This window comes from Urocitellus parryii, chromosome 8 (assembly GCF_045843805.1).
Source record: "Urocitellus parryii isolate mUroPar1 chromosome 8, mUroPar1.hap1, whole genome shotgun sequence".
Classification (NCBI taxonomy): domain Eukaryota; kingdom Metazoa; phylum Chordata; class Mammalia; order Rodentia; family Sciuridae; genus Urocitellus; species Urocitellus parryii.
The window spans coordinates 84,750,799-84,778,436 of NC_135538.1; the positions used below are offsets into that span (position 1 = coordinate 84,750,799).

Below are 27,638 nucleotides of genomic sequence, written 5' to 3' on the forward strand. Positions count from 1 at the left end.
AAATAAAGATGTGTCCGTGTATAACTAAAAAAAAAAAAAAAAAAAAATCTGATGGGGCTGTTTCAAACTGTACCAGCTCTGCTTCACTTCAAAATAGTCGTAAATTGCTTGCAAGGAAGAATTTAACCAGAAATTACTCACCTATTTCAAACATTCTGTAACCAATTATTATCAAGACTATTTACTTATATTCATAGTTCAAGCAATGTTTTGTCATGAATATGGTATGGTATAATAATTTAGGTATGCAGCACAATAATTGACTTAGTTGTATAATATAGCAATAAGTATGGTAGAGTGAATTATTTCTCTATTTACCTCTATTTTAGAGGGTATATATGATATTCTTTCCATCTTTAATCTATTCACAGGAAATTAAGGTGGCAATGGCTTAACAACCTTAAAATATTAAGGCACCAGAAGATCACTAAATATATTTTTTCTTAGATATTCAATTATGCAATATTTTTACTGTGTTCAGATTCATGTTCTTCTTATCTAACTTCCATGATATTACCCTCTCCTTTTCAGTACTTTGCAGATCTTTACAAACTTTGTTTTCCATAGTATAACAGGCATGCATGAAAAGTTAAGTCTGGATAGTTGAAATAAAGTAAAATAAAATAACATAACCCCTCTTGTTTACTCTTGAGTACATTTGAAGTCAGTAGGCAAACTAATTGTCACATAAAATTTTCATTTATTCATTTTGAGAAATTAAAATGATAAATGATAGTTAAGCACAGTAGTGCACACCTGTAATTCCAGTTATCTAGGAGGCTGAAACAGAAGGATCTAGGCCATCCTGGACAACATAGAGAGATCCTGCCTCAAAATTAATTTTTTTTTTAAAAAAGGGGCTGGGGTTTAGTTCAGTGGTAGAGTGACTGACTAGCATGTATAAGGCCCAACTTCAAGTGATTCTATAGTTAAGTTCATTCCATATACAATAATAAAACACCTAAAGATTATTTTAAAGGTTATTTGGTGTTTTCTTTCTTCATTAAAGAATTATAATGAAATAAGGGGCATATGAAATTATTTTTATAACATTTTCAAACATAACTAAACATTTTTCATTAACATTAACCATTGCATTTTCTTTCTACAATCTTTAAAATTTTTTAAAAATGTAAGCTATGCTGTTTAAAAATACCCAAATAAATAAAACATTCCTGCTAGCATATGATTACAGATTATTATACCTACTGACATCAAATGCCACATTTTAGTAAATTTATAGTTTTAAGGTTACTATTTGTCCATGGAAGATAACTTCTCTTAATCCTTTCATATCTTTCAAATTATGAGTGTAGTAATTGCTTTGATGATATTCCTTCCAAAGGATATGATAAAAGAAAATGAAATTAATGGCATAAGACTTGTCTTATGAGTTTGTTTACTGACATTCACTTAGGAATACAAGTGAAATTTGCTAAAGCCTGGAGAACATGTGTTACAAACTTAAATGCTGCCGAAAAATTGTTGGTTTTGGATAAAGCTTCAAAAATAATTGTCTGAGAGCAAGTTTAGGATTATGCCTACATTTGCTTTTAAGGCATGATTTTGTATTAAACACCTGAAATTTGTCTGCCTTGAATGAAAAAGATAAATGATGAAGATGAAAAATTCAGACCTATGCCATGAAAAGCTCATTTTGGAGATGAATATCTTTTTAAAAAAATCTTCTTTAGATATAAAAATAAACAGAAACACAATATAATTATTTCTGGCTTTTGTTACACATGCATTTTATTATAAATTATGCCATATTTACCAATATACACTACATATTTTATATTTGAATGCAAAAATATTCTTTTAGAAATATTTATTTAAGCAAATATTGAATTCAAATTGTAAGAATAAATCTGAAAAAAACCCACTAAGAATCTCAAATCTTTACTTATGCTTATTATTCTGAAGCACCCAGGGTTGATTATATATTGTAAGAATCATTCTTAAGTTTGTGTGAATCATTTTTAGTCCATTTCAACAAGTTTACGAATAATTTTTAATTTAAAGTTTACTTACTCTATGCAAACATTATGCTCTTTTGTATTTTCATACTACACCTTTCTCAGTAAACTTAAACTGAAAACCTAAGATATGTTTTGGACCATTTTAAACGAACTATTCAGTCAATCAAGAGTGAAAAACAAGAGGGGAAAATGGTGGATGCCTGCAATCACAGTGGCTCTGGAGGCTGAGGCAGGAGAATTGCAAGTTCAAAGCCAGCCTCAGCAACTTAGTGAGACCCTAAGCAACTCCGCAAGACCCTGTCTCTAAATAAAATATAAAAAAGGGCTGAATATAGCTCAGTGGTTAAGCACCCCTGAGTTCAATTCCCAATACAAAAAAAAAAAAAAAAAGGCGGGGGAAAACATTGAACCACTTCAAATTAAGCAGTTCACCCTGGGTGGGTGCCTCTGGAGAAAAGGGATGTCATTTTTAAATTTAAACAAAACTTTCCTGAATGGACAAGTTTGATGTAATAACCAATATCCAAAATACAAAACACAAAACCTTAACAAAAATATTTAGGGTGAACTATTAGGAGGAAAATGTACTAAGCCCTATTTGGAAAATACTGGTATTATGAGTGACTACATACCATGATATTATAAGAAAACAATGAGGCCATGTCATACGGTTTTTTTTTTTTTTACCATCCCTCCGGAGAACACTGGGTACCATATTAACTTTTAAAGCATTAAACCTCAGCTTTAGGGAATGCTACACCATATTCTAAATACTTTCATTGTCTTCGAAATTAATGTTCATTCAAAGCAATGGATAATAAAACACTTCTTATGTCATTTGTGACATATGTCAGATATATACAAGGAACCAAACACTAAAAATAGGGGGTTTTTTAGTGTGTATATTAAAGACAGTGTTTTAAACCAATGGTTCTGGAAAACTGTATATTCAGATGTTGAAGAATAAAACCCAATCCCTATCTCTCATACTGCACAAAAGTCAAATCAAAGTGGATCAAAGACACAGGAATTAGACCAGAAACTCTGCAACTGCTAGAACAAAACAGCCTGAATCCTCTGCTAGCCACTCTTCTGACAGAGGATTAATATCCAAATATGTGAAGAACTCAAAAACTTAGCACCACAAACAACAACAACAAGAAAACTAATAACCCAATGAATGGACAGATGAACATTTCTCAAAATAAGAAATACAAATGGTCAACAAATATATTTAAAAAAAGATCAATGTCATTAACAATCAGGAAATCAAAACTACATTGAGATTTCATCTCATGAGAGTTTCAATGGCAATCATCAAGAATACAATAATAGTAAATGCTAGTGAGGATGCATGAAAAAGTAGCATTTGTATGCTATTAATGGGACTGTAATTAGTACAAACACTACAGAAATCGGTATGGTGGTTGCTCAAAAGACTAGGTATGAAACCATTATTTGACCCTGTTATAGTACCTCTTGGTATTCATTCTAAGGAACTAAAGTCAGCACACTAGAGCAATACATGAATACTCATATTTGTAGCAGCACAATTTACAATAGCCAAGTCATGGAACCAGCCTGGGTGAACATCAATAGATGAAAAGACAAAAACAATGTGGTATATATACACAATGGAGCTTTACTCAGCCATAAAGAAGAAATTATGCGAAATGCATTCTGCTGTATTGTATAACTAACTAGAACAAATTTTAAAAAGTATCAAAGTAAGAAGAATTAGGTGATTTGCAGGAGAACGAATAGAACTGGAGGTCAAGGGTCATGTTTTCTCTCATAGTGTGGAAACTAGACAAAAAACGGAGGGGATAGGATCTCATGAAACAGAAGGGAAATCAAAAGAGTAGAAAGGAGATTGGGGAAAGGAGGAAGAGAGGAAGAAAGAAGTCCCGGAGAATGAAATGGAACAAGATGTTTTATGTATATATGAATGTCACAATGAGCCCCACTATTATGTATAATTATGATGCACCAATAAAAAGTTTAAAAATAGGTTTTAAACTCTTAAGTAAGCCATAATCTACTTTAGTATGTGTCCTAAATATTATATTTTAATGTAATTTTATTTTAAAAAAGTCCTTACACAGGATGAGAACTCAAAATGTGCTAATACTTATTATGACAAATAAATACATTCAACTTTGTTCATTTTAACCACAAACTTGAATTTACAAAATTATAAAACCTATGCAGATGTTAGGTACTAAAATATAAAGTAATGCATTGAGGACATTCATTCTTAATGGTGTTAGCTAGGAAAGAAGGAGATATTTATAGCTGAAAGGCCTGAAGTCTTTGTTCAATAACACTGAGACATAGTATTTTGATGTTTTTATACTGAGGTCACTTTGTTATGTCTTCTTTTCCCCATTCCCAAACCATTAACTCTCAGTATTTTGCCACAATGTGGATGCTGGAAGGAAAATAGCTATGTAAAGTGTGTTGGGTGTGTGTGTGTGTGTGTGTATGCATGTGCACGCTTTTGCTCCTATGGGCATATGTAGGGAGAAGAATGTATATAAAAGGATAACTAGCCTCTGAGTGTCTGACTCATCTCTTCCAGTATCTCACTTTCCCTCTATTCATCCTCATTATTCTTAGAGGATCAAATGTGTACATACATGGAGAATCAATGACAAAGAATGGGATTACAGGAAAACTATCTCCCTTAAGAGGAAACTTGTTTAGCTACCAGCTTTAGTGTGGAAATATACATAATCCACTTACATAAAACAAACTCACAGTTCTTGAGGATTTTAAGCTATAGAAAAGGGAAAGTAGAAAACAGGAACATGCTTAAAGAAAATGGGCTTATCAATAAAAAATTCATTTGTACCCTTTTTTAGTTCTGCATTTCTCTCCACCATTTTCAACAAATAAAAAAAATTCTTATGAATCAAAGAAGTGAGAGGTACTCTACCTTTTGCTTCTTGTCATGACACAGAGTGTGATTTGTTAAACTGTCATTTTCTCCACAGAGTAAAACAGGCTTCAATACACCAGCATGTAGTTTCTTCCTGTTCTCTTTTTGCAAAACCATAGGCCCTTTTTGTTAAACTGCCTAAAGTTCCTTTTTATTGTTTAGTCCTAAAAACTCAGTTGAAACTTCTCAAGTAGATTTTTATAAGACTATGAAACTGCTAACTAACTGGAAGATGGCTACTTTTAATTTGTTTCAACGGACAACATACATGTAGGGAAATCCAGGAAGAAAGAGTCTTAGGAATCTATTTTTTTGAACATCAAAATGTGCAATAATATCAGGTATTTGTAATAATAATAATAATAGGTATTTGTTCCTATTTTTAACATCTGTATTTGGAATTCTCATCAGTCCTAAAACTCCTTGCATGAAATATATTTTTGAAAACTTTTTAAGAACAAATATAAAATATGCTTTGTCCACAATCAGTCTGCTTTACTTTAGACAGTATCTGAAGGTCTGAGGTCTATTCCCTTTCATGTAGGGCATGATAACACAAGAGCACTATGGGTGATTAATGAAGCTGATGCAAATTTCTTACATACAACTCACATAATATGAACTAGGAATGTGTATTTTGTTATATCCAGTACACCCTATCCTGAAAATAGACCAATCGTCATGGGATTAAAGTAGAGGTGGGTATACTACACTTAACAGGGAAAATATAGTTTGCTCTCTGCATTTGCAGACAGCTAGATAGGAAGGAAGACAGCCACATCCATTTATTTGTAGGGTTTTCACATTACAATGACACAGTTATGTATATGGCTGATACTGTCTTGCAAAGCTTGATGTATTTATCATGTGGTCCTTAACAGAAATAGCTTCCTGACATTGGATGTAAGAATATTCTGTGGATTTCATCATCTTAAAAGAAATGCATACAAATGTGACTGAGGAACCACTAAACTCATGACTATAATAATGAAGTGTATCTCATAATAGATAGAACCTAACATTTTGTTAGTCATACTACACAGAATTTAGAAAACGTTCAACCCACCAAGTTATTTTAATGAGATGTTTCTGCTAGTTGAACTAAACTCTATCCAAGAAAGAATATTCTGGAAGCTAGTCACATTTTATACCATGGATAAAGATCCAGTTAAAACAAACAGCATTGCCAACTCACCTGATTCTACCCCTGGGGCGCTCAGATTGCTCTGACATAAAGCTTGTGCTGCTGAGGCGTGAGGCACTGCTGGTTCGGGAAATGGCGGACACATCACTGACATCACTATCTGATGATTTGGCAGAGACGTTATCACAGCTTCTGTACTGATCTTTATGTATGTTATACTAAAGATTAAAAACAAGAAAGGGTGAGCTCCATCATGAGATCATGAAAAAAAGAGACACAGATGGTGAGGTAAATGACTACTTAACCCACATCAAATAAAAGTGTACCTTTGTAAAAAAGCAGACATGGAATCTAAAATAATCCAAACATGAACATGATTTCCAATATAAAAATCTACTATCCTTTCAATGATAAGAAATAGCTTATGAAGATTGAACACAAAATTCAAATGTTTGGATGGGCAATTCAGTGAATTATTTGTATATGATTAAAATCTAAAATTGTATTATTCACTTTTTTCTTGAACATCAGTTTCTTGTTTTTGTTTTCACTGTTGCCTCTTGTGTTCATTTTCCACTCTACTCATGGGACAGACTGCTTTCATCTGCCTATATTTGTTCATTCTTTCTAAAACTACTCAATTCACCTGTGTACTTTTCTTCTAAGACATTATACTCTACCTTTCAAATTTCTTCAAACAAATATCTCTCTTCACACACACACACAAAAGCTGATATTAAAGCTGAGGGGACATGACAAAACTGAGTAAAGCAACAGAGCAATGACTGGACTTTACCATTCTTTCTATTGTTTTTTAAAGTATTTTTGGATTTAAATTATTAACTATTAAAAGTAAAATGTGACTCCTATTACTATTTCAATATACACATATCGGATATTTGTCTTTTATGAATTTTCTATGATTTTAGGAGTCATCAGGTAAAAGATTAAAACATGCATTTATCAAGAGAGGCATTTTATTCTTCTTTCTACTTTACTCTCTTATTGCAATGAACCACACAGTAAATAGCTTATTATTATATAAGCAATATAATTATAATGGTAAGGTAATATAATTATATAAAACTAAAAACATATATGAGTTTTCTTAGGTATTAGAAGGTAAAATACTATAAATTCTTGTATAAATTAAAGAAAGCATAACTAAACACTTGAATATTTAAGTTTCCTGCTAAGCAATCTGATTTTAGATTTATAAGCAATAATGTTGTTATCTATCAATCTTCATTGAACCCTCAGAAAAAAGTCATCTATCATCTGATAATCCATATCAGGAGTTTTAATGAATCTCAACTGTCTTGCTAAAATATACTACATAAGCTCATGCTAAAACCTGGCTTTATATATACAAAATGTATTTAAAAAACTATAAAAATAACCTTAGATAAAGGATTCACATTTACTTCATAATTCCTTATATAAGAGTAGTTTAGTTTTAAAATACTTATGTTTTAATTCTTCACATCTCATGTATATATATTGGTCAAAGAATTTTACATCAGGTATGAATACAATTCCCAAATTATAAAATATGCATAAAATTATTCTTATAAAGTATTTTTCATAATTGTATTTACCTTTAAAAGCCATATGGTAGATTATAATCCAAAGGAAATTCACATATGCTATGATTTTTCTGAACTAAGCTAATTATATAATTTTATTTGATCTAAAATTAATATGGCTTAATGTTTTGAAATTAATGTGATAATTCAATCTACCAAGCAAGTTCTTTCATATCTCATCATACAATCCTGACTGACATGATTGATTTTTGACCAGAACTATTTTTAATTTGTAGAGTAGATGTGGTAACAATTTATGTCATTGTAGAATACAAACTGAGTTTTAATATATGCTGGGGTACAAACTAAGCTCTAGGATTATTTTTTAAAAATATATTATCATGAGATAAAAGAGATGTAATGACTATGTTTCCAAATGTATTAGAATGATAGCTTCTCCATGAAAGAAGTGGAAATAAATGGGACCTAATACCCTAAGAATTTATCCAGTTATAGGAGATTTTCTAGCATTGTATTGACACCCAGAAGAAATGCTCCCTTTATTTGGAAAAGCCAACATTAAGTAATAAGACTACAGAGCAAGTATATGTGAGTGTAAATAGAAGTATTTCTCCAACAAAACCTTCCCTTTCTACAAACCATTTCTTTACTCAATTTGCTATATAGGTCTTTGCATCGAGGATGGTTAAATTTCTTATTAAACAATTTAGTATTTTAGTGGAAATATATTAATTATATTTTGAAGAACAGGATCTTCCCAGGAGGAATTTTTACTGATCACAGAGCAGAAAAATAAGTCATTAATGAGAAGGAAGGCTCTAAATATAGGGCTGCTGTTTTTAGAAGTAAGCAATAATAAATACTTGGCAGCTACCTTACAAAACACATCCCATCAGTTTTGGCTACTGTTCCTGGGTTACAGAAACATAAGCAGTTTCCAAAATGTGAATGCCTAAATGTGATTACCCTCCAAGTATGAGTTCAACCCATCATTAAAGCATGCAACTCTGACTAACATCAATGAAAAAATAACCTGGAGACACATTTTAAGGATGCCAAAGCAGTTTTATGTCTTTTCAAAAGCAAAGTTAGTGATAATTCCTTACTCAGGACGGATGTTAGCATTACTTAATATTTTTAAAGAGGTGCCATGTTTCAAAAAACATCTCAGGAATTATATTCATGAGATTATTTTATGCCCTGAAAAAATACATAGTTCTGATGTTTAATTAAAAGTATTTTAAGAACAGTTAACTATTTTAACTTGGCAATACATTCAACAAAGGTGTATTGCTTCATCCAAAATTTCAAATAAATAGAAATGGTATTAAAGGAATAAAGTTCAAAATTTAATTTATTATATTTATGATAATACTGACACTCAATTAAAGCAGTAAAAAGAGATAATTTCAGAATATATTAAAATGCTTGGTGCAAAAGTTTAAAAAACAAAAAAGATAATTTCTCAAGTATATGAGGGAGGTTTGAACTAGCTGAAATGGCTACTAAAACCATCTTTTAAATCCCATTAACATGTACAATTTTTATTTTCATGTATCAATTAAAAAGTTAATAAAATAATATTGGAAGTATTAGTCCAATATGAATATGTATATTTTACTTGACATATAAAGTAAAAAATGAGCTAATCATTTGCTATTTTATTTTACATATTTTCCCATCATCTATTCTTACAAGTTCTTAAAGCTACTATACCTTAGATCTCATACTTACTGGCATTAAAAGCTATAGTAATTTTATTAAGTGCTAGAGTTAATCAATATATTCCTAAAGAATAACAGTAATATACTTGAAAGCAATGTTTTTAAAATATTCAAATCCAAAGAAAGACAGAGGATGCCTATACAAAGGGGGAAGGGAGGATAGAATATTCAAATGTAAATTAGCAGTCAATGGGAACTTTGAATCAAGCAGGAGTAACATGCATTTTTAGCAATATAAGAAGCATAAAAAATTAAGTCCCAAATCACTCCACAGAGAGGCTGTATCAATTTCAGTAAGTCACCTATCTTCAGAGCCTCAGTGTTCAAAAAAATTTTGATAAATAAGTAAGTTGAAATAAAATACTATATTGAGGTTCTTTCAAGTTCTAAATTGCTATGAGCCACAGAATGGGTAGCTCCCAAACAAGAAAAAGCTACATTGGATTTACCATGACTACAAGTATTAGTGATGATTTGGACTTTTAGAGCTCTATATTCTGCAAATTTTTTGATGAACTCATTAAGGATTGGAGTCCTAGTTCAGAATGATCCAAAAGGCTGTCAGTATTTTACTGATTCTTTACTTCCTTCCTTCCTGCTTGCTATGGGGGCCCAACCTCCCGTTGCAGTTCTATTAGACCTTAACCTCTGACATAATGCTAAGTAATCAATAAAGTATTTCTGGCTTTGATGAAGTCCTTCCAGTTCAAAAAACCTTTTGAATAAGTTCTTCTAACTGTAGAGAAGGATTAAAAAAACACACACACACACACACAAAGAAACCAAAACCCTAAATTACTCTGTCTTCTAGTTCTTATCCCATTTGCTGTAAAATAAAAGTGACAGATAAGTAAGTTGACTTGGTGGTAATACCATAAAGAATAAGCTGCAGAAAAGATGTACAGAGCTGGAATCAGCAATTGTATGCAAAATGAAGATATTCTGCTTAACAATTTTGTGTTTTACCTTTACTGAATCTACATTTTAAAAAATTGTTATAAACTCTTTGGGAATTGGCATCCCTGGATCACAGTGACCCTATGCATTGTATATTGAAAACCCTTTTTCATCTAACATAAAGTGTAAAGTGACAGACTTTATAGCATGAATAACTCTGTGTTAGTACGGGTAGCAAATTACATTTTATAACTATATTTACTTTTTTATATTAGTCACTGAATATCTGTTTCTTTTTTAAAAAACTGTGTTTTGTTTTTTATTGGCTAGCTTTCAAGTTTTGAAAATGCGTTATTGGTTTTTCTAGTCCATATTTTAAGCTTTAAAAATAAATAGGTTTATCTAGGAATTATTTCAGGCTAACTATATTAATTTAGTGTGTTTTCTTATTATTTACTTTGCTTTCTAATCAGTAATTCTTTCCAAAAAGATTTCTTTATATCAAATGATAATAAAGGTTGACCTATAATGGATGCTGCAACTTTTGCAGTAATTTTAGAAAGATTTTTAAGTAAACCAGATAATAAACATAAACTTACCTCCTAAAGTATAAAATTTTATATTTTAATTAAACTTACTAGATAGTAATTAGCATCTCATAGACTCCTTAGAAAATAATATTTGATGTAGAATAAATACTACTGGCACTTGAAATTGTGTGACTTCAGCTTCTAAGGGTTTGAAAGCAGTTATTTATCCTTACTATAGATTAATCAAGGGCTGGGTTTGTGGCTCAGTGGCAGAGCAATTGCCTCACACATGTGAAGCACTGAATTCTATCCTCAGTACCACATAATAAATAAATAAATAAACAAAATAAAGGTATTGTGTCCATCTACAACTAAAAAATTTTTGAAAAGACTAATCAGTAAGAAACCTCACAACATAATTTTAGTCATTCACTAAGAAATCTCTATAATCAACATCAGCCTGAAAAAGTGGTTAAGACTATAAATATGTATCTTGATATTTTAAATGCAATATTTAAATGATATTCAAGCAACAAAACAGCTTCACATATCTTGTTGTTTTTGTAAACTTGACAAATGTCAACCATAAGTGACTTATAATATCAAGTATTTATGTTTTCATTTCAGAAAACTATTAATTCCAAGTTAAAAATATATTTCAAAAAAGTTATATGTTGTGAAAATATCAAGAGGAGGGAGAGTTTTTTCAGTCTTTAGGAGAAATGACGTAGTAAGATTGTCATTCCGTGACAACTCATGTAACAGTGCTGGCTCATCCTGGCCAATGCACAAACTACAAATTTCTATAAGGGAGACTATTGGTTGGATACTACTGATTTTACCTTGGAATATTGCTCGCGATCAAGTTCTTGACTAGAACCAGACCCTGTTGTCTGCTTAAATCGATGGACTTTCATTTTCATCTGTCTTGTTCGCTCCTCCACTACTAAGCTTGCTGCAAAAACACACAATGGAAGCCTATTAAAACACATGAAGCACCTTTAAGGAACTGAATGGTTTAAGATTTCAATGCTTTTGAAATGACTTCAATTAAATGAAATTTAGAAATAACATGATAAATAAATTAAAATGCAAACTATACAATACCACCAACTGTTAATCTAAAGATGAACATGATTAAAATTACACAGAATGGGGAACACAATGTTAGTAACAAAAGATAAGTAGCGGAGCCTATGTCTTTATCTAACACAAATTATTTTTAATTCCCTTCATAACTGATTATAAGAAACTAAATTTAATTGTGAAAATGTTTTCAATTTAATCAATTGTTTGTTGCATGTACATATATAGGGAAAACAAATATGCGTACTTAACACATCACACATATATGCACATGCTTACATGCATGCACACACTCACTTAACATCCTCAGCTAACAGTAGTCACCTAAACACACTGCTTAACTGTTAATTATCTAATCTTGAGGCATTCTTAGTAATTCATAAATTTTGACAGCTTCTCATGAATATTTGCAACTCCTACAAATGGACTGACTTAGATAAAAGATTAGCGCTGTTTCTGAAGGCTATGTCTGAACCACATGCATAAAATTCATGTTATGAAAGTGAGATATACTATTTTAGCTTCTTGATTCATAATATGCAAAGTAATGTTTTACAATTAAGCCTTTATCAATCTCCTAAGCAGCAACTGTGACTGTTTAGAGAGAAAGAATTGCAACTTTCAATAAAGTATGAGTTATTTTTAAAGTCAGAATCCGTCACAAACATCCTAGCTTCAAAGCATTGTCTTTAATGTTTGTGTGTTTTATAAATAAAGGGGAATAAAGACCTAAGTGTATAGTTATATGTAGGGTAAACTATTTAAAATTTATACTTGCACTTGAGGAGAAATAATAATTTCTTTTTCAAATTCTCTTTTGTTAAACTCCCAGACTACTTAATATCTGAAACAAGTGCTAAGATTTGTTTTTAACTTGTGTGTGTGTGTGTGTGTGTGTGTGTGTGTGTGTGAGTGAGAGAGAGAGAGATAGAGAGAGAGAAAGGGGGGGGGGAGAGAGAGAAGAGAGAGAATTTTTCTTTGATGGCCAATGTGGTGAGGTTTCTGCCAAGTGACCTTAATGGTTTAAAAGTTAATGGAAAAGTTAATGGAAATGTTGATATATCTGATTGAGTTGATTGCTGATTTCATCTCTTTGACACAGAGTTTAAAAAAGCATGTGCTGACAGATTTTTCTAATGCAAGTGCTTAAATGTGGCCTATTATCTTTGATAAATGACATGACACCCACTTTAAAAATTAAGTAAACAGATAACTTTTATTATGTGTCCAGGTACAGACTAATAGTCCAAGATATAAATACAAAAAAATCTGAAATTTATGCCTAAGTGTTTCAATCATACTTTTAGCACCAAATCATTAAATGTTTCACTTTTCTAAGTTCAATAAATTAGACAATCTTAATCTCTATCATTACAGTTATGTGAATTAAGCAATGACACACACTTGCTTTGAAAATGCTGACTTCAGACAATTAATGGTCAGTACCATTACAATTCATAGACAGTTCAACAGAGAGCTTGAGAAAAGTAGTTTAGAAAATTATTACTTTATAACACATAGTCAAAAGGAAAAATCATAATGCAAAGTGCTACGTGAGAGTAATTAGAAACTGAGACGGAGTTATTAAAAATGTTCATTATATTTATAGAAAGCCATTAGCAATATAGAAAATGTGCAAATATCTACTCTCTGCTTTCTTCCCATGGTGTGAATACCTATGGATATACACTCAGTCATTTACTTTAATCATTGAGAAAATCAAATGAACTATATTCAGTTTTACTTTGTAATTAAAGTTTAAAGCAATTTGAAGTAACTACTACTTCCAATAAAAACAAATTTAAATAAAGTTAACTATCCTCACCAAATGATATTAAATTTTTTAAAGAATGTTTTGACATTTATTAGTTCATAGCTTTGTAACCTTCTCTTGTAGTATCATATAGTTTTTAGGATTGATGACTGCTTGGACAATGATGATTATTTCCCAAGAGCTTCTGGACTGAAGCAGTTTGAAATTGTTCCAGTGATTGAATTTTGCCAAAACACAACCTCGTATCTCTAAATAGATTGTTTTAGCTAGTGATACGGTTGATTTTAAATATTTGTTTTGCAAAGCTCCAGACCAAATCATAAGACAGTAGTGCATACTAAAACGAATCTAAGGATAGTTTTAAATGACTTCATTTTTACCTTCCAGACACGATTATCATACCCAAAGGAGTTGAAGCTGACATCATTCAACATGAGTTGAAGCAGAATGCAAATACATTATCATTTACTTACTCATATCAGAAGGCCAGATAATTACATAATATTATACACATTTTTGTAGTATTTCTCATTTCCTGACAGCATGTTTATCATGTGCATATTTAATGATAAAATTATTTAAAAAGTTATCATGTTTTGGAAAAAAGTTTTTCATAACCATTGAAGAACCTTCAGTAGGAATGTGAAAGCTCTAACTTTGCCAAAGATTTTGGTGGTTTTCCATTTTATCTCTCAGCTGCCTACTGTAGATAAAATGAAATTATTTCTGAATTATAGGTGTGTCAAGCTAAATATTAAGACAAATGTATCAAGTAAAACACAAAATCACAAATTTGAATCAGAAGATATAATTCCAATAATTTACATAATTTATACAAATAGTAATGATTAAAGATGTACTAGAACCTTGGAATATAATTATCCCTGGTATGTTTACTATAAGTAAAATTAACCACAAGACCAGAGAGCTAAAATATCTTACTTTGAGAAGAATGATTACTGGTCATCATTTAAATTTTTTATATTATTTTATCAATTTTAATTCTAATAGCAAAATTAAAATATAAAATATTTTCCAATTCTCTCCTACACCTTGGCATTGAATTTCCACTTTAGAAGCACTCTGAATGCTGGTAGTATTCTAACAAAGTTATTAAAATGCCTATCACTATTCTTTATAGAAAGACTAAAAAAATTGGAGACTTTGGGGCTTTCATTTATAAAAAAAAATTCATAAATGTAGAAACTACATAGTTAAATAACCCCTCCCATTTTCTACAATAATGTAATTTCATTTAGTTTTTTAATAAAAATTTAGCTTATATATGACAGTCAAAAGATATAATGTTTATTATAAACTGTATTTCAATTATAATCCCAGAAAACAAAATATTTTATTGAACATTTTAGCTTCCCTAACCCCTAAAATGTAATTAACAATACAATTTTATAAAAATATATTTAGAAGATTAAAGAACTGAAAATATTTACTATAAGCCTTCAGTTGAATGAAATGCTTTATGTTGAATAAATTGTGCCTTAAAAAATAACATATTAATTTACCAAAAATATTTATTGAACAAAATTCCTTTTCTTCAAGGCAATTTTATTCATTGTTCTTTACAAATGCTGGTATTTTTTTCAGAATCATCTACATATGTCAAAAATCAACTCCACACTACAACTAATAAAGTATGAGACTGGAACTTAACTTTTACAAATTAAAACCACTCTCCTGAAAATATCTTTTATCTTCTAAAACTCAACAAAAAGAACTATGATTAGAGCAGGCAAGGTAAGAAAATTAACTATAATTCAACAGAGTACTATAATTCATTTAATTTTATAATGGAAAGCATTAGTAAACATTAAAAAAGACTCATATTAAAATAATTATTTCTCCTTTCAGGTCAAACACTTTGCTAAGAATTCTTAATCCATAGAAAATTTGTGAATGATTTCAGCCTGTTAATATATTTAGCAAAAATCCATGGTCAAAGATGGATTTTCTTTGATGAATTTTTCAACAAGCTGTTACCATTTGCAAATTTTGTGTCTATAATGCATTTTCCAGATGTCTTTCATAATATTTATTAAAGAGGCCTATGACTAAAAATTTAGTTTTAAATAGCTTAACCATAATTAATAAATGTACCTTAACTAATCATCAAAAAATTTCTATAATATCACATCCAAAGAAACTACTATTATTTAGGAAACTTCTTTGACTTGCTAGACATTTACAACTTTATTAAAAATATTATAAATATCATAGTTAAGTGTGATGTAGTACCATTGTATATATATTAATATATTAAATTTATATATTAAATTTACATAAATTTGATTAAAATTTTTCATGAATTTACTTGTATAAAAATAAATTTGCTCTAATCTCAAAATTCCTGTCTTTCAAATTTCTCTATGTATTGAGAAATTAACATGAATTTAAAATTTCACATTTGTGTCTAAATGGAAAATAATCTGTATCAATATATTGTTAATCCTAATATTTTCAAGTATTCTTGGTAAAATACAATTTTAAAGAGAATAGAAATAATACAAACTTCTATACTAGTAGTTATATTACAGTAAAAAGATTATGAACATTTGACATTTTAAGAACTTTAGCTAATACATGGATCAAAGGAGATTCATGATAATATCTGGACAGGATAATTAAGTCCATCTAGTTAGGTATGACACCTACCATATTTATAAATAGGAAAACTAACACCCTTGCTTCCTTTCTGCTTGGACATAGAATGAGAGTATTGTGACAGTAAAGTCACACCCTTGCCGCAAGGCATCTCTTAAGAAGAGCAATGGAAGTTGTCAAGTGGAGTGAAGTATTTGTATGAAACACCAAGTGTCTTAGTTACTGACAGCAGTGAAAAAAAAAAAGCACATTATTTGAAGTACTATATTTTAACAAATAACTTCAATGACAGTGGGAAATTGGATATAAGGCATAAATTAATGTAGAGATTAAAATGTAATAAAAGATGAAAAAGATGTAATTCACTGAATTGCAGTTGGTATAAACTGTACAAAGACTAATATGAAGACAATTTAATTATTAACTAGATCTTGAAATATTCTATCCAGTAAGATTGTTTGATATTTGAAAAGTTTTAAAGATAATACTAGTCTCTGCTTACTTTATCTTGGGCTTTAGAAGAATAAGTATTTTTAATATGGACCAATTCTCCATATATCTAGAAACAATGTTGCAAAATGTAAGAACCTAGGAATGGGAATTGATTGTGCCTACATTTTAACACTCCTAGGCTCATCATCTTTCATCCATTAGTTCATATTCCTTCAGTTAATTCCTGCTATATCCTTCCATTCAGAGTTTTTATTTCTCAAGAGAAGAGATTTCTTAAGAGTAATTTCTGATGTTGTAGTCTATCTTATTTTAATAGGCATTATTAAAGTCTTTAAATTTTTTTCACATTTGCAAAAATGAAAAATTACAATGACTATCTTTTGCTCTATTATCTAACTTTCCAGCATCAATATACGATTTACCAAAATTATAGGTATAGAGGAAGAAAATTCACCATTTATATTTTATGCCACTATTCCTATTGTGTATTTTTTTAATTTAAGAAGTAACATGTTCCTTGAATGTTCATCCTTATATTTTTTCCTTATTTTTGAAGTCCTACAAGTAAGTAAGCAACTTTGATATTTTTCTCAAACTTCCACATGACAATAACCCCTACACATACATAAATATCAAATGTTAAAAATATTTTTACTATGTTCAAATTTCCACATACTGGGTCATTTTCTTGGAATCAAATACATTTCAATTTGCAGTAGAAATGTTTCAAGTTGTTACCCTTGTGCCCTTGCATATTCTCTTGGATATTAAGGATTATGCAGTAGTAATATAAACAATAAAAGAAAAGATATATCTATCCAGTAAGAGGAACACAAATTGCAACAATAACACATGTTAAGCAAATAGAGCACATTTAAAAAATAGTCAGTTTGGAATAGACAACTGAAAATGGAACATGGCACATGTGAAAGAGGATATTTGCATACACAGTTAATCTTACTTCAGCGAGAACCACAAGACCATGCCTTGTTTTAGCACACTTATTTAAACTAAGCTATCTTAAACAAAGCTCACAATTTCCACCTCCAGGTATCAATTTTCCTGTTAAAACTGTTAAAGTCCAGAGAAATACCTAAAACTCTAGTCCTCTGTAGATTTAAAAAAAAAAAAACAAAAAATGAAATGAAACTGTCATTTACCTGACCTGTTGTGCTTTTCTGGGTTAAATAGCTCTTCAAAACACATTTAGGTTTTGAAAAGGAGCACTGTTTTCCTTAAGAGACAGTCCTAATATAATTTTGACAAAGAGTGGCCTGTGTAATTAGGCTTCCCTGGGGGAACACTAAGGAAGTCACCTTTCATCCAAAGGATCTCTGCCATGTTTATCCATCACTTTTTATTATTTCATTAACATTAATGACAACAGGATCTATCTTGAAAATTTTCATTTGCCATAACTTTGCTATATTCAACTTTGACTTTTGACAATCTCTTCCCATATTTTAAATTAATTAGGGGACATGCGATTTCAGAGAAAATACATCAAAGAGCCTACCCATCTAATGATTGCCTGCTTGCCATTTAGTTTCTTCTGTACTTTCTCTACAAAGCTCAGGAAGAAAGGGAAAGTCATGTAATCCCTCTTGGGGCGTATCTTGTAAGTTGAGGGTCATTGGTCACATGCTAAATCCTGGAAGCTTTAAAGACTATGATACTATGATACTAGCTTTAAAGACTATGACATGTTTCAATTAGCAGAATGGGAAAATAAGATCAAAACCATAATTTCCAAAATGGGCTGTTGCACACAAGAGCCTCAATGCTTAAAGAGAAGGCTAGAATGATTTCTGCATTTGTATTTGTGGGTTTGTGGCAAACAAAACAAAACAAAACAAAAAACAGAAAGGGACAGTCTTTTACTAATAAATTTCTAAACAGTAGAGCTCTGAATATTTTTTCAAAAATATCCATATTCACTGTTAAGAAAAGCAATGTTTTGGAAGAATAAAAAACTTGAACCTTGAAACAGTTTTTTTGTTTAGTTTTGCTTTATGCTGTAAATGTAATCCAGGAACTCATGCATGCTACATAAGCACTCTACCACAGAGCTATATCCTAAACCTTGGAAGACTTAACTTACTATAAAAAGAAATGATTCCCCTGATCCAATATGCTACTACTAAATAATAATAAAATGTAATTTAAATTGAAACACTTTGGTACTACTTGAAGATAATTAGACAATACTGATGCTAAAAGCACACAAATTAGTTTATTTATTTAAGCAAAAGTCAATCATATAATATGTTCTTATACATTTCACCATCACAGTAAACTATTAAAATAAATAAATGTTCAAATTCATTTATACAATAACTAATGTAACATAAAATTAATAAAATTCTTATTTTTCACTTTTTAACGTAAAATGTATGTAATTGAAGTCAATGATCATAGTCTGATAATTTATTTCCACAAGATAGACTCCAACTGTTTTGGTCAACATTTAAAGTGGAAAAGTACATGTTATTTATTTGAGCATCTATTATAGAAAGCTGGTACTTAAAAATAGAATTAACTAGAGACAATCCTTAAATAGCCCCTATGATCTGATTACAATTACATATTTTATTTGTGAAAAAGAAAACAAAAAGCAACAAAATGCTACTATTTGTCCTTTTAAAATAATTTAAAGTCTAACTGACTGTCAATATTCATATTATACATATTTTATAATAAAGGAAATTCACATTTGTAGAAAAGATAATTAAATATGTTTTGTTAGAATTTGAAATTGCCTCCAAAAGCCAAAAAGTTAATGAACTTAAGAAATAGTATCTAAGGCATATAAATTAGAAATTCATTATGATAATAACATTTTTTCTCACCTTGAAGTCATTTAATTTCTGGTTCAGTTTTGATCTTCTTATATCATTATTTCGATGCCCCCAAACTACATTCATGGGCTCTTTAAAACTGTCCAAGAAATGTAGCAGAGATGGAAAAATTGGCTTACTTTTAGAATGCATAATTTAAAATAGGCCTAAAAGCAGTCTGTGAAGCCTAAAATAATATGGTCTCTCAATTTTCACCATAAAAGAAGTTAAAAGTAAATGAAGTTGTATGAATGTTGACTGGTCCTCAGTTAACTCATCAAGTCCAAGGATGTACTGTCTATTCAAATACATTGGATTTGTTTCTCAAGCTACATGGCAATTTAAGGGCACTTCAGGTATAGATTGTGTTGAGTGGTGAAAAACCGGGTCATCAGGGAAAGGTAAGGATTAAGTGGCCTTCTCCAAAATCCTGGTGCTGTGAGAGGCGGATGCTACAGCAACATGGTAGAGAGAACAGAATATAAGCTGCAGCATCAAAATCTGGTTCTTCCACATAGATGCTTTATTACCCTAGGCAATCTACTAAACCCCTTTGACTCTATTTCTGCAAAACATGTGTTCCTATAATTACATTGTGATGCATGCACAGTAAGTACTCATTAAACTCTGTCTTCATGCTGGAGAGCCTCTAAAGCAAAGTGGTGAAAAAGGAAGCCTTTGGAGGGAGGCTTATTTCTAGTTCCCTGTCCTACCACCTACCAAAAGAATGACTGATAATGGGCCAAGTTTTTAATCTTTAGAAGGCTTATTTCTTAGTTAGAAAATGTTGATATTAATTGTTATGTCTCAGGTTCCTGAGAAAATATAATAGAAAAATATATAATATTCTCAGCTAAGACATCAACTTATAAAACATACTCAATACTATCTATTAATATAATAATGAATACTATATTGATAATGTTAATGGCATTTTATACTTCTCTTTATGTGACCTTACAAATATATGCTGGTAAATTAATAAATTGTTCCCCTGTGGTCAGGGTATCCAGTTTGCCTGATATTATCCTGCATCTCAGGAAATCTTTCTATCACTGACAAACTGGAGCCACTGGTTGTCTGACAAGTTCATCTATATGTCATCAAAACCAAACCAAACTATTGAAATTCTTGGCCCATACAGTCAGCTAGGAATGGTGTGTGTCCCAGTCTCATTTATCCAGGGAGCAAGCACTCACAATAACCTGAATTTTCCAAATGATAGTGTCAGAAAAGAGGGACACAGCTCATGGCAGTGGGATTTCTATATTGTTAACCTTCTCATTCTTTAGATATCTGAGCCTAAAATATGACTGTGAACATTTTTTTGAACTTTCTCCTACCCTTTCTGGGCTTTAAAAGTCATTTTTGGTGACTGAAGTCTTAAATCTCCGAGGGAAAGTACAGCCTTCTTTGCAGCTCTCTATCTTGCTATATGCATTTGGGATGTGGCCCTTTATGTTGCTTCCAGCTATATGGTCTGTTCTATGAAGCACTGCTACATCCTCTCTCCAAGGAAGACTTGGCAGGGTGACAGCTCCTCTCACGCAGGATATACTTACCTTATTTATAAATAAAAAAAACTAACAATTTACCATGCTCTATAGCAAGGTCATAAATATGCACATTTCATGCAAATTTCATATCACTTATGAACTTTTGTTTTGACTGGCTAATTATAGCTTTGGGCTAATAATAAAGAAAAAGCCCTGAATAAATAATTATAGACTTTCTTTCTTTTGGATAAATAAACTAGTTTGTGACCTATTTACAATATAAAATTCTTATCACACTAAAATTTATCTTTGAAATCTAACTTCTGAATCTAAGAAGAAATACATTGCCCACTTTTGTATTTCTAAATATGAAGTTCTTTCTGACACTTCAATTAAAAACTTAAGATGTTAGCCATAAGTCTATGACATTTAGGTATTAAAACATCTTGATCTCATTGAATAATATTTTATTTTTATTAATATCTATTTATTGTCTAGTATGTTACACTTTATGCCAGAATACATACATGTATTATGTGTCTGAAAATAGATATAATTATATTTTAATGAATTCAAACTAAAATAAGTAATTGAATATTATTTGCAATTTTCCCTTTATAATTGTGAGTCACATAACACAGTCCCAGATTCACTGAGTTAGAGATAATATATTTGGGATTTGTGCTTATTAAAACTGTATGTACCCATGTGAAATGGAAGTAGGTCAAAATAAAACATCACCTTTGTATTCTACTACTGATCAGTAATGTGAATGGGAAAATTGCTTAATCACTCTGAAATTCAGTTTCCTCATTCACAAAACAGAGATGATGCTATTATCAGCACCAGCTCTGAGGATTACTATGGATAACAAATTAAATCAATCCCATTTCAAACACTGAATAAAAGTACCTTTATTAAACTATGCAGCATTATATAATTTTAGGCATTACTATAACATTATTACATTAAGTTAAAAACTCATATTTGAATATTATATTTTCAGGCCAACCATAATACTGAGCAAGACATGGTGTGGGCTGTGTATTAAGTGTGGGTGAGGCCTGCAACTGGTTGGTTTTGAAACTCAAGTGCAAATACTAAACATAAAATGTGATTCAAAAGACAATAAAGAGGTCAGTGATGTATTAATATAGCAGGCTAACTAGGTTTTCTTTCCTCCATCTCTCAGAAAGAAGGAATCAATGAGTATCATAATGATATTTCCTACCTAGGGAGCAGCTTTTCCGAGGCAGGACTGCAGTGGGGTTAGAATACTAACTAAGGTTCCTGCTACCTGGAAGGTAAAATCCAGGGATTTGCTGCTCCTTCACAACAGATACTATCTGAAGAGAAGGTAAGAATAAAATCCTTTGTCTATGAGAAGAGGGGAATGAAAACAAAAAAACCTATGCAAATAAAAAATTTATTATGTGGTTATATTATATCAATATATATAATATTATATATTATTCTTTTCAAAAGAGAATTGTTTTCTAGTTGTCAATGTAGATAAAACTGTTCTTAAAGTAATGTTTTTCTCTTTGATGTGAACAGCACATAATATAAAAGAATACCAAGTACCCTACAAAATCATTTCAGGGAAATAACTAAATAATTTTCTCATTCTTTCCATTAATACAGTTATATAACTCTGGTATATTATAAAAGAAAAGTAAAAATATTAAATGTTTAAAAAGTTACATTAATATTTACCTTTTTTGGAAGAGTTATATTTTTCTTGTTCTTCAATGAATTAAATGCACATAATGATGGAAACAAAAGAAAGAAATCAGCAAATTTATAGTTAGACATGGAAATGTGAATTAACACAATGGCATGAATAATAAAAATGCATAACAAATAATGTGACATGATCAATTGCAATGATAAACCATGAGGAAACCTCAAATATGGTACTAAAATCAATCAAAGGAAGAATGAATACAGCAATTTAAAGATTTTAAATGAAACAAAAAATTGGGATATTAATATGCTTTCATGTAAAGTATGTATCAATAGCTTGAAAAGTATATGCAACAGTATTTTTCTTGCCTTTAAAGTATTGCACATTAGCACCAATATTACTAAAATACTTTTAACTTTTAATGTAAATGTATTTACATTGTCTTTTAATGTAAATGTATTTAAAAGCATAGTTAATATTCATAAGAATTATATCACAAAATGATATAAATTCATATGATTTGAAATTGCATATGGTAAAATAAACTTAGTTCTCCTAAAAGTATGCTTTTTATCTGTACTATGGAAACTATTCTGTAACATTTTCTACGTAGAAAAATATATTCTAATTTAAGTAATTCTTTCTTCTTTCTCAAATTAAATTATATATAAATATCCCAAAGTGAAATTACTTGGATTTTAGAAACTAATGTCAGATATTTCATAATATCTAAGTTATCTCACTGTCAGTACACTATTTACTGTCCTGTCTAGATATTTATAAAAGGAAATATCATAAGAGTTTCAGGTAGCAGATGTAATAATGAAACATAAAACAATTGGCACACCACTCTTGATTTATGAATGATCTTTAAATACTTCTTTAAAGACATCCATTTGAGCAAACATACACTCAAAAAAATCACTTGATTTGGTTTAGAAAGCCATACATTTTTTTTTCTCCTCCTGGAGACAAGGTCTTTCTATGTTGCCCAGGCTGGCCTCATATTGTTGGGCTCAAACGATCCTCCTGCCTCAGCCTCCTGAACAGTTGGGAGTACTGGTGTACACCACCAAAACCAGCTAGAAAACTATATATTTTTATATAACTGATTATGTTGGCATTAGTCCCTTTACATAAGAATACATTGTATTCTCAGTACATTAGAATACAATGTTGAAATACAATTGAGGAAATTTTATTGAAGTCTTCCCACTGTATTTTCACATACTAGTTAGAGTTTCTATATTACAACCTACATTTTCTTTATCTTTATCTCAAAACATGTACTGTAATCATCTCTTTGCTTTTCACCCAAACCTATTGTAACAATCACATTTCATGTAGCAAGTAGGCTAACATTCTCCATTTTGGGGGTGGGGAGAACTAGGGATTGAACTCAGGGGTACTCAACACTGAGCCACATCCCCAACCCTATTTTGTATTTTATTTAGAGACAAGGTCTCATTGAGTTGCTTAGCACCTTGCTGTTGCTGAGGCTGGCTTTGAACCTGAGATCCTTCTGTCTCAGCCTCCTGAGCCACTGGGATTGCAGGCATGCGCCACGACGCCCACCTCCACTGCCCCATTTTTAAAAAACACTTTAAAAATGCTTTTATTTAAAAATTAAGCAATCTGTTCAAATGTTATGTTGGCCTTTTAAAATAAGAGATACTGATTTTAGGGTACAAGGAGTGTAAAGTAAATCTTATAAGAAAAAAATATACCAAGTCAATCAAATTTTCCTGACATACATACTAGAAACAATGATATATATATAACAGTATATAGAAACCACATGAAAAAAGTTATTTTAGAAGTGCATCAAAAAGTTGTATAGCTATCCAGGAATATAAACCATTTGAAATATTGGGTCATAACAATCATCGTTTAATCAACTCCAGTAAAAGAAAGAAAGAAAGAAACAAACAAAAAACGAAATCAGAAAACCACTCTTTGTTAAAATAAAAAAAAATTAAAAAGAGACAAAAAGTCAGTCAAATGCAGGAGAAAATTAATCAATTACAAATTAACTGCAGTTGATATCAATCTTCACATAAGATAAAACTAAATTAAACAAATAATAGGAAAATAAAAAAGTAACAATAATCCTATAGCCTCAAGAACAACATTGCAATCAATCTTAAATAGCATGTGCTAAAATCTTACCTAGGTCATTAATCAAATTAAAAATTTACCTTTGAAAATATATTTTAGGACAAATATAGCTATCATATGAGCTGTTCAGTTTGAATTAAATCCATAATAATATGATGGCAGACAGTATAGTATTATGTACCAAAAGTCCCAAATACATATATTAACATCATAAAGTACACCATAAATATGTTTGTAGAAAAAGAACACTTATATATAATACATACTTCTTTTTACATTTTACAAAAACTATATCTATATGACTTTTAAGATCTTATATTTCAAGAACCTCAAATGACCAAAAGTGTCCACTAGTGTATTTGAGATATTAAACAGCAAAACAAAAAAATTAGTAATTGTCATTCTCAATTATTCCCTTCTTCCCACCTCATCTCAATCCTTAAATATTGATGATTTCTCTGAAAGACAACTGTGAATATAAATATCATAAAGAGTAACACTGATTTTAACAAAACATGAACTTTTAAAAATAAAAAATCCAACATACTATCCAACCGATTTTGCAGAAGCAATTCTTATTTCTATGGAAGTAACACAACTATAATCTTGCCATTGAGAATTATATGCAGTATCATTATATGCTTTTGAACCTGTAGAGTGTTTTACTTGCAACTAGAGGAAATGCAAAGAATTTTAGGAGCACATGACTTTTTCAGTATCAATATAACCAGTAACAACAAGTCTGTAGCCAAACACCAAAATCTGTAGTCTTTCAGTTGTGCAACAGGAGTTCAGGAAGAATAATTTACATAAACACCAGTTTTTATTTGTTAAAAAGTTAAATAATTTCATCTGGGTTAGTTTTAATAACATTAATTATAGATAGTTCTCTCAAAATGTTCCCAGAAAAGAGACAAAAAGTTTGTTAAACATGTAAATTCATAATTTAAATAAAGCAACTGCCATTTTAGAAAAGAAAGTCAGATTTCACAAAGTATCATATTTTCCAGATTAATTGATGCCTTTAAAACAACCATAAAAACTAAAGCATGATATATCAACAGGAAGTATGATTTAAAAAAATACAAATTCAGAGTTTATTGTACCAGCATTACTCTATTAATAAGTTGATACCTCTTAAAATCAACACTATATTTCTATAATCAACTATTCTGCATGGCAAACTATGCCACATCAGTCTTTGAGACAAAGTATTTATCTTCACAGATCTTTAACATTTCTGTGACACATTCAGTAAAGCACTTCGAGTAATGAGAGAAATGTATCCAGCACACTCAATATGGAGTGAAATGCAAGTTTTACATCAGCAACAATCAACACTGTTGAAAAAAAATATTCAAAATGTTAACCTTTCAGTTGTTTCACAGGGAGGAAGATTCTCAATGCATGTTCAAATATCAGTTCACTGCATTTACACTACCACTCAATAAAAATTATTTCAATAATTTTTAAATCCTTGATAAGAAATATGTGATAATGAATACTGATAAATCTTGTCACTTACTGAGAAATGGGGCATACAATAAATACTGATTCTTTTAACCCACTATTTAAGTCATCTGGCTCATGTAGTTTAAAATTTAGTTTCTGCTATCAAATCACACACACATTCACATGCACACACATGTGCACTCGCTCCTCCCGTAAGGAAAATAATGTATACATGCTCAAAGTGAGAGAATCTCTAAGTAAGTGCTCTAAGACAGCTTTCCATCTTTAAACTTATATAAAAAATACAAGATACTGTTAATCAAGGTAAAATAAAAAAAAACACTAGTAAAGCATTCAAAATGACTGTTTAATTTTTTAAATATGTTTTAAAAATAGGTTAAGGCAAATCTTCTTTTAATATGTAAAAATACCATATCACACTGGGGTTCTCCTAATTTTATCTTCTATCTTTTTACCTTTGTAAAACCATGTTTGCAGGCCTCCACCCATTCTGACAAGTGACCAGCTAAAACTTGTTGGTTTACTTGGTCAACAAAACCAGGAACCACTGGGGTATTGGGGATAAAATTCTAAGAAATTTAACTTCTTAGGATTCAGCAAACTACATATTATCCCAAAATATTATTCATTTAATAAAAAGATTATAAAAAGAGGAGGTTCTCAAATCCAAGATTTTTGGACAAGGATCTCTCCATATAGGATACCTTGTTCTATACTGCCGCTTCTCACTGGCACCTGAGGGAGCTGTCTTCCCCTGCGACTGCTGAAGGATGTGTCTGCTGGAGGAGACTGGGTTGGACTTCCTTGTCGATGCATTCTGCAGGCATAAAACAGAGGGAGGGATGAAATGCCAATACAGCCAGACAAAAAATCTTTCCCTTCTTCCTGTTACTAAAACAGATATAAAACCTCTAACTGGGTCATTGGAAGCAAAATCAAGTTCTTTTTAATGCTATGTGTAAAAGGAATAATACAAAAGGAGCTCAAAAGAACAGATCAATGTCTTCTACACACAGCTTTGATAATGAATTCCTGAATGGAGCTGAATCCATTCACTTCTTTTTAACTTTCCATGAAGTTGTGCTTTCTGGGCAAGTTATTCCTGTTTGGTAGTGCTGAAACAAACATATCTAATTACAGCCTTTAGATCTTAAAATATAGAAAAATTAGTTATGAGAGGCTGTTGCCTAAAGTGCTCCTATTAAATTGATATTAGAATTACTTAAAACTGACAGACATATTTCTAATTGGAGATACTTTTACAAAATTACCACTCACTTGTACTTTAAGTAGAAAAAACCTTGAAAGGTATTTAAAATAATCCTGGACA

At 30.5% G+C, this 27,638-nt stretch overlaps 1 protein-coding gene across 36 annotated transcripts in view; it reads right to left on the reverse strand.

Moving 5' to 3' along the window:
• The window catches only part of Rims1 (regulating synaptic membrane exocytosis 1), a 442,859-nt gene that overhangs the window by 81,791 nt on the left and 333,430 nt on the right, over window positions 1-27,638 (reverse strand). For 22 of the 36 annotated variants that reach the window (XM_026391365.2, XM_026391390.2, XM_026391389.2 and 19 more), the window contains 3 exons: window positions 27,013-27,125; window positions 11,608-11,720; window positions 6,119-6,285 (listed from right to left, as the gene is read on the reverse strand). In XM_026391365.2, coding sequence (XP_026247150.2) covers window positions 6,119-6,285; window positions 11,608-11,720; window positions 27,013-27,125 — 393 coding nt within the window. Of the gene's footprint in view, window positions 1-6,118; window positions 6,286-11,607; window positions 11,721-22,746; window positions 22,777-27,012; window positions 27,126-27,638 lie in introns of all 36 variants that reach the window. The other 14 variants (XM_026391404.2, XM_026391401.2, XM_026391403.2 and 11 more) reach the window with 2 other exon arrangements.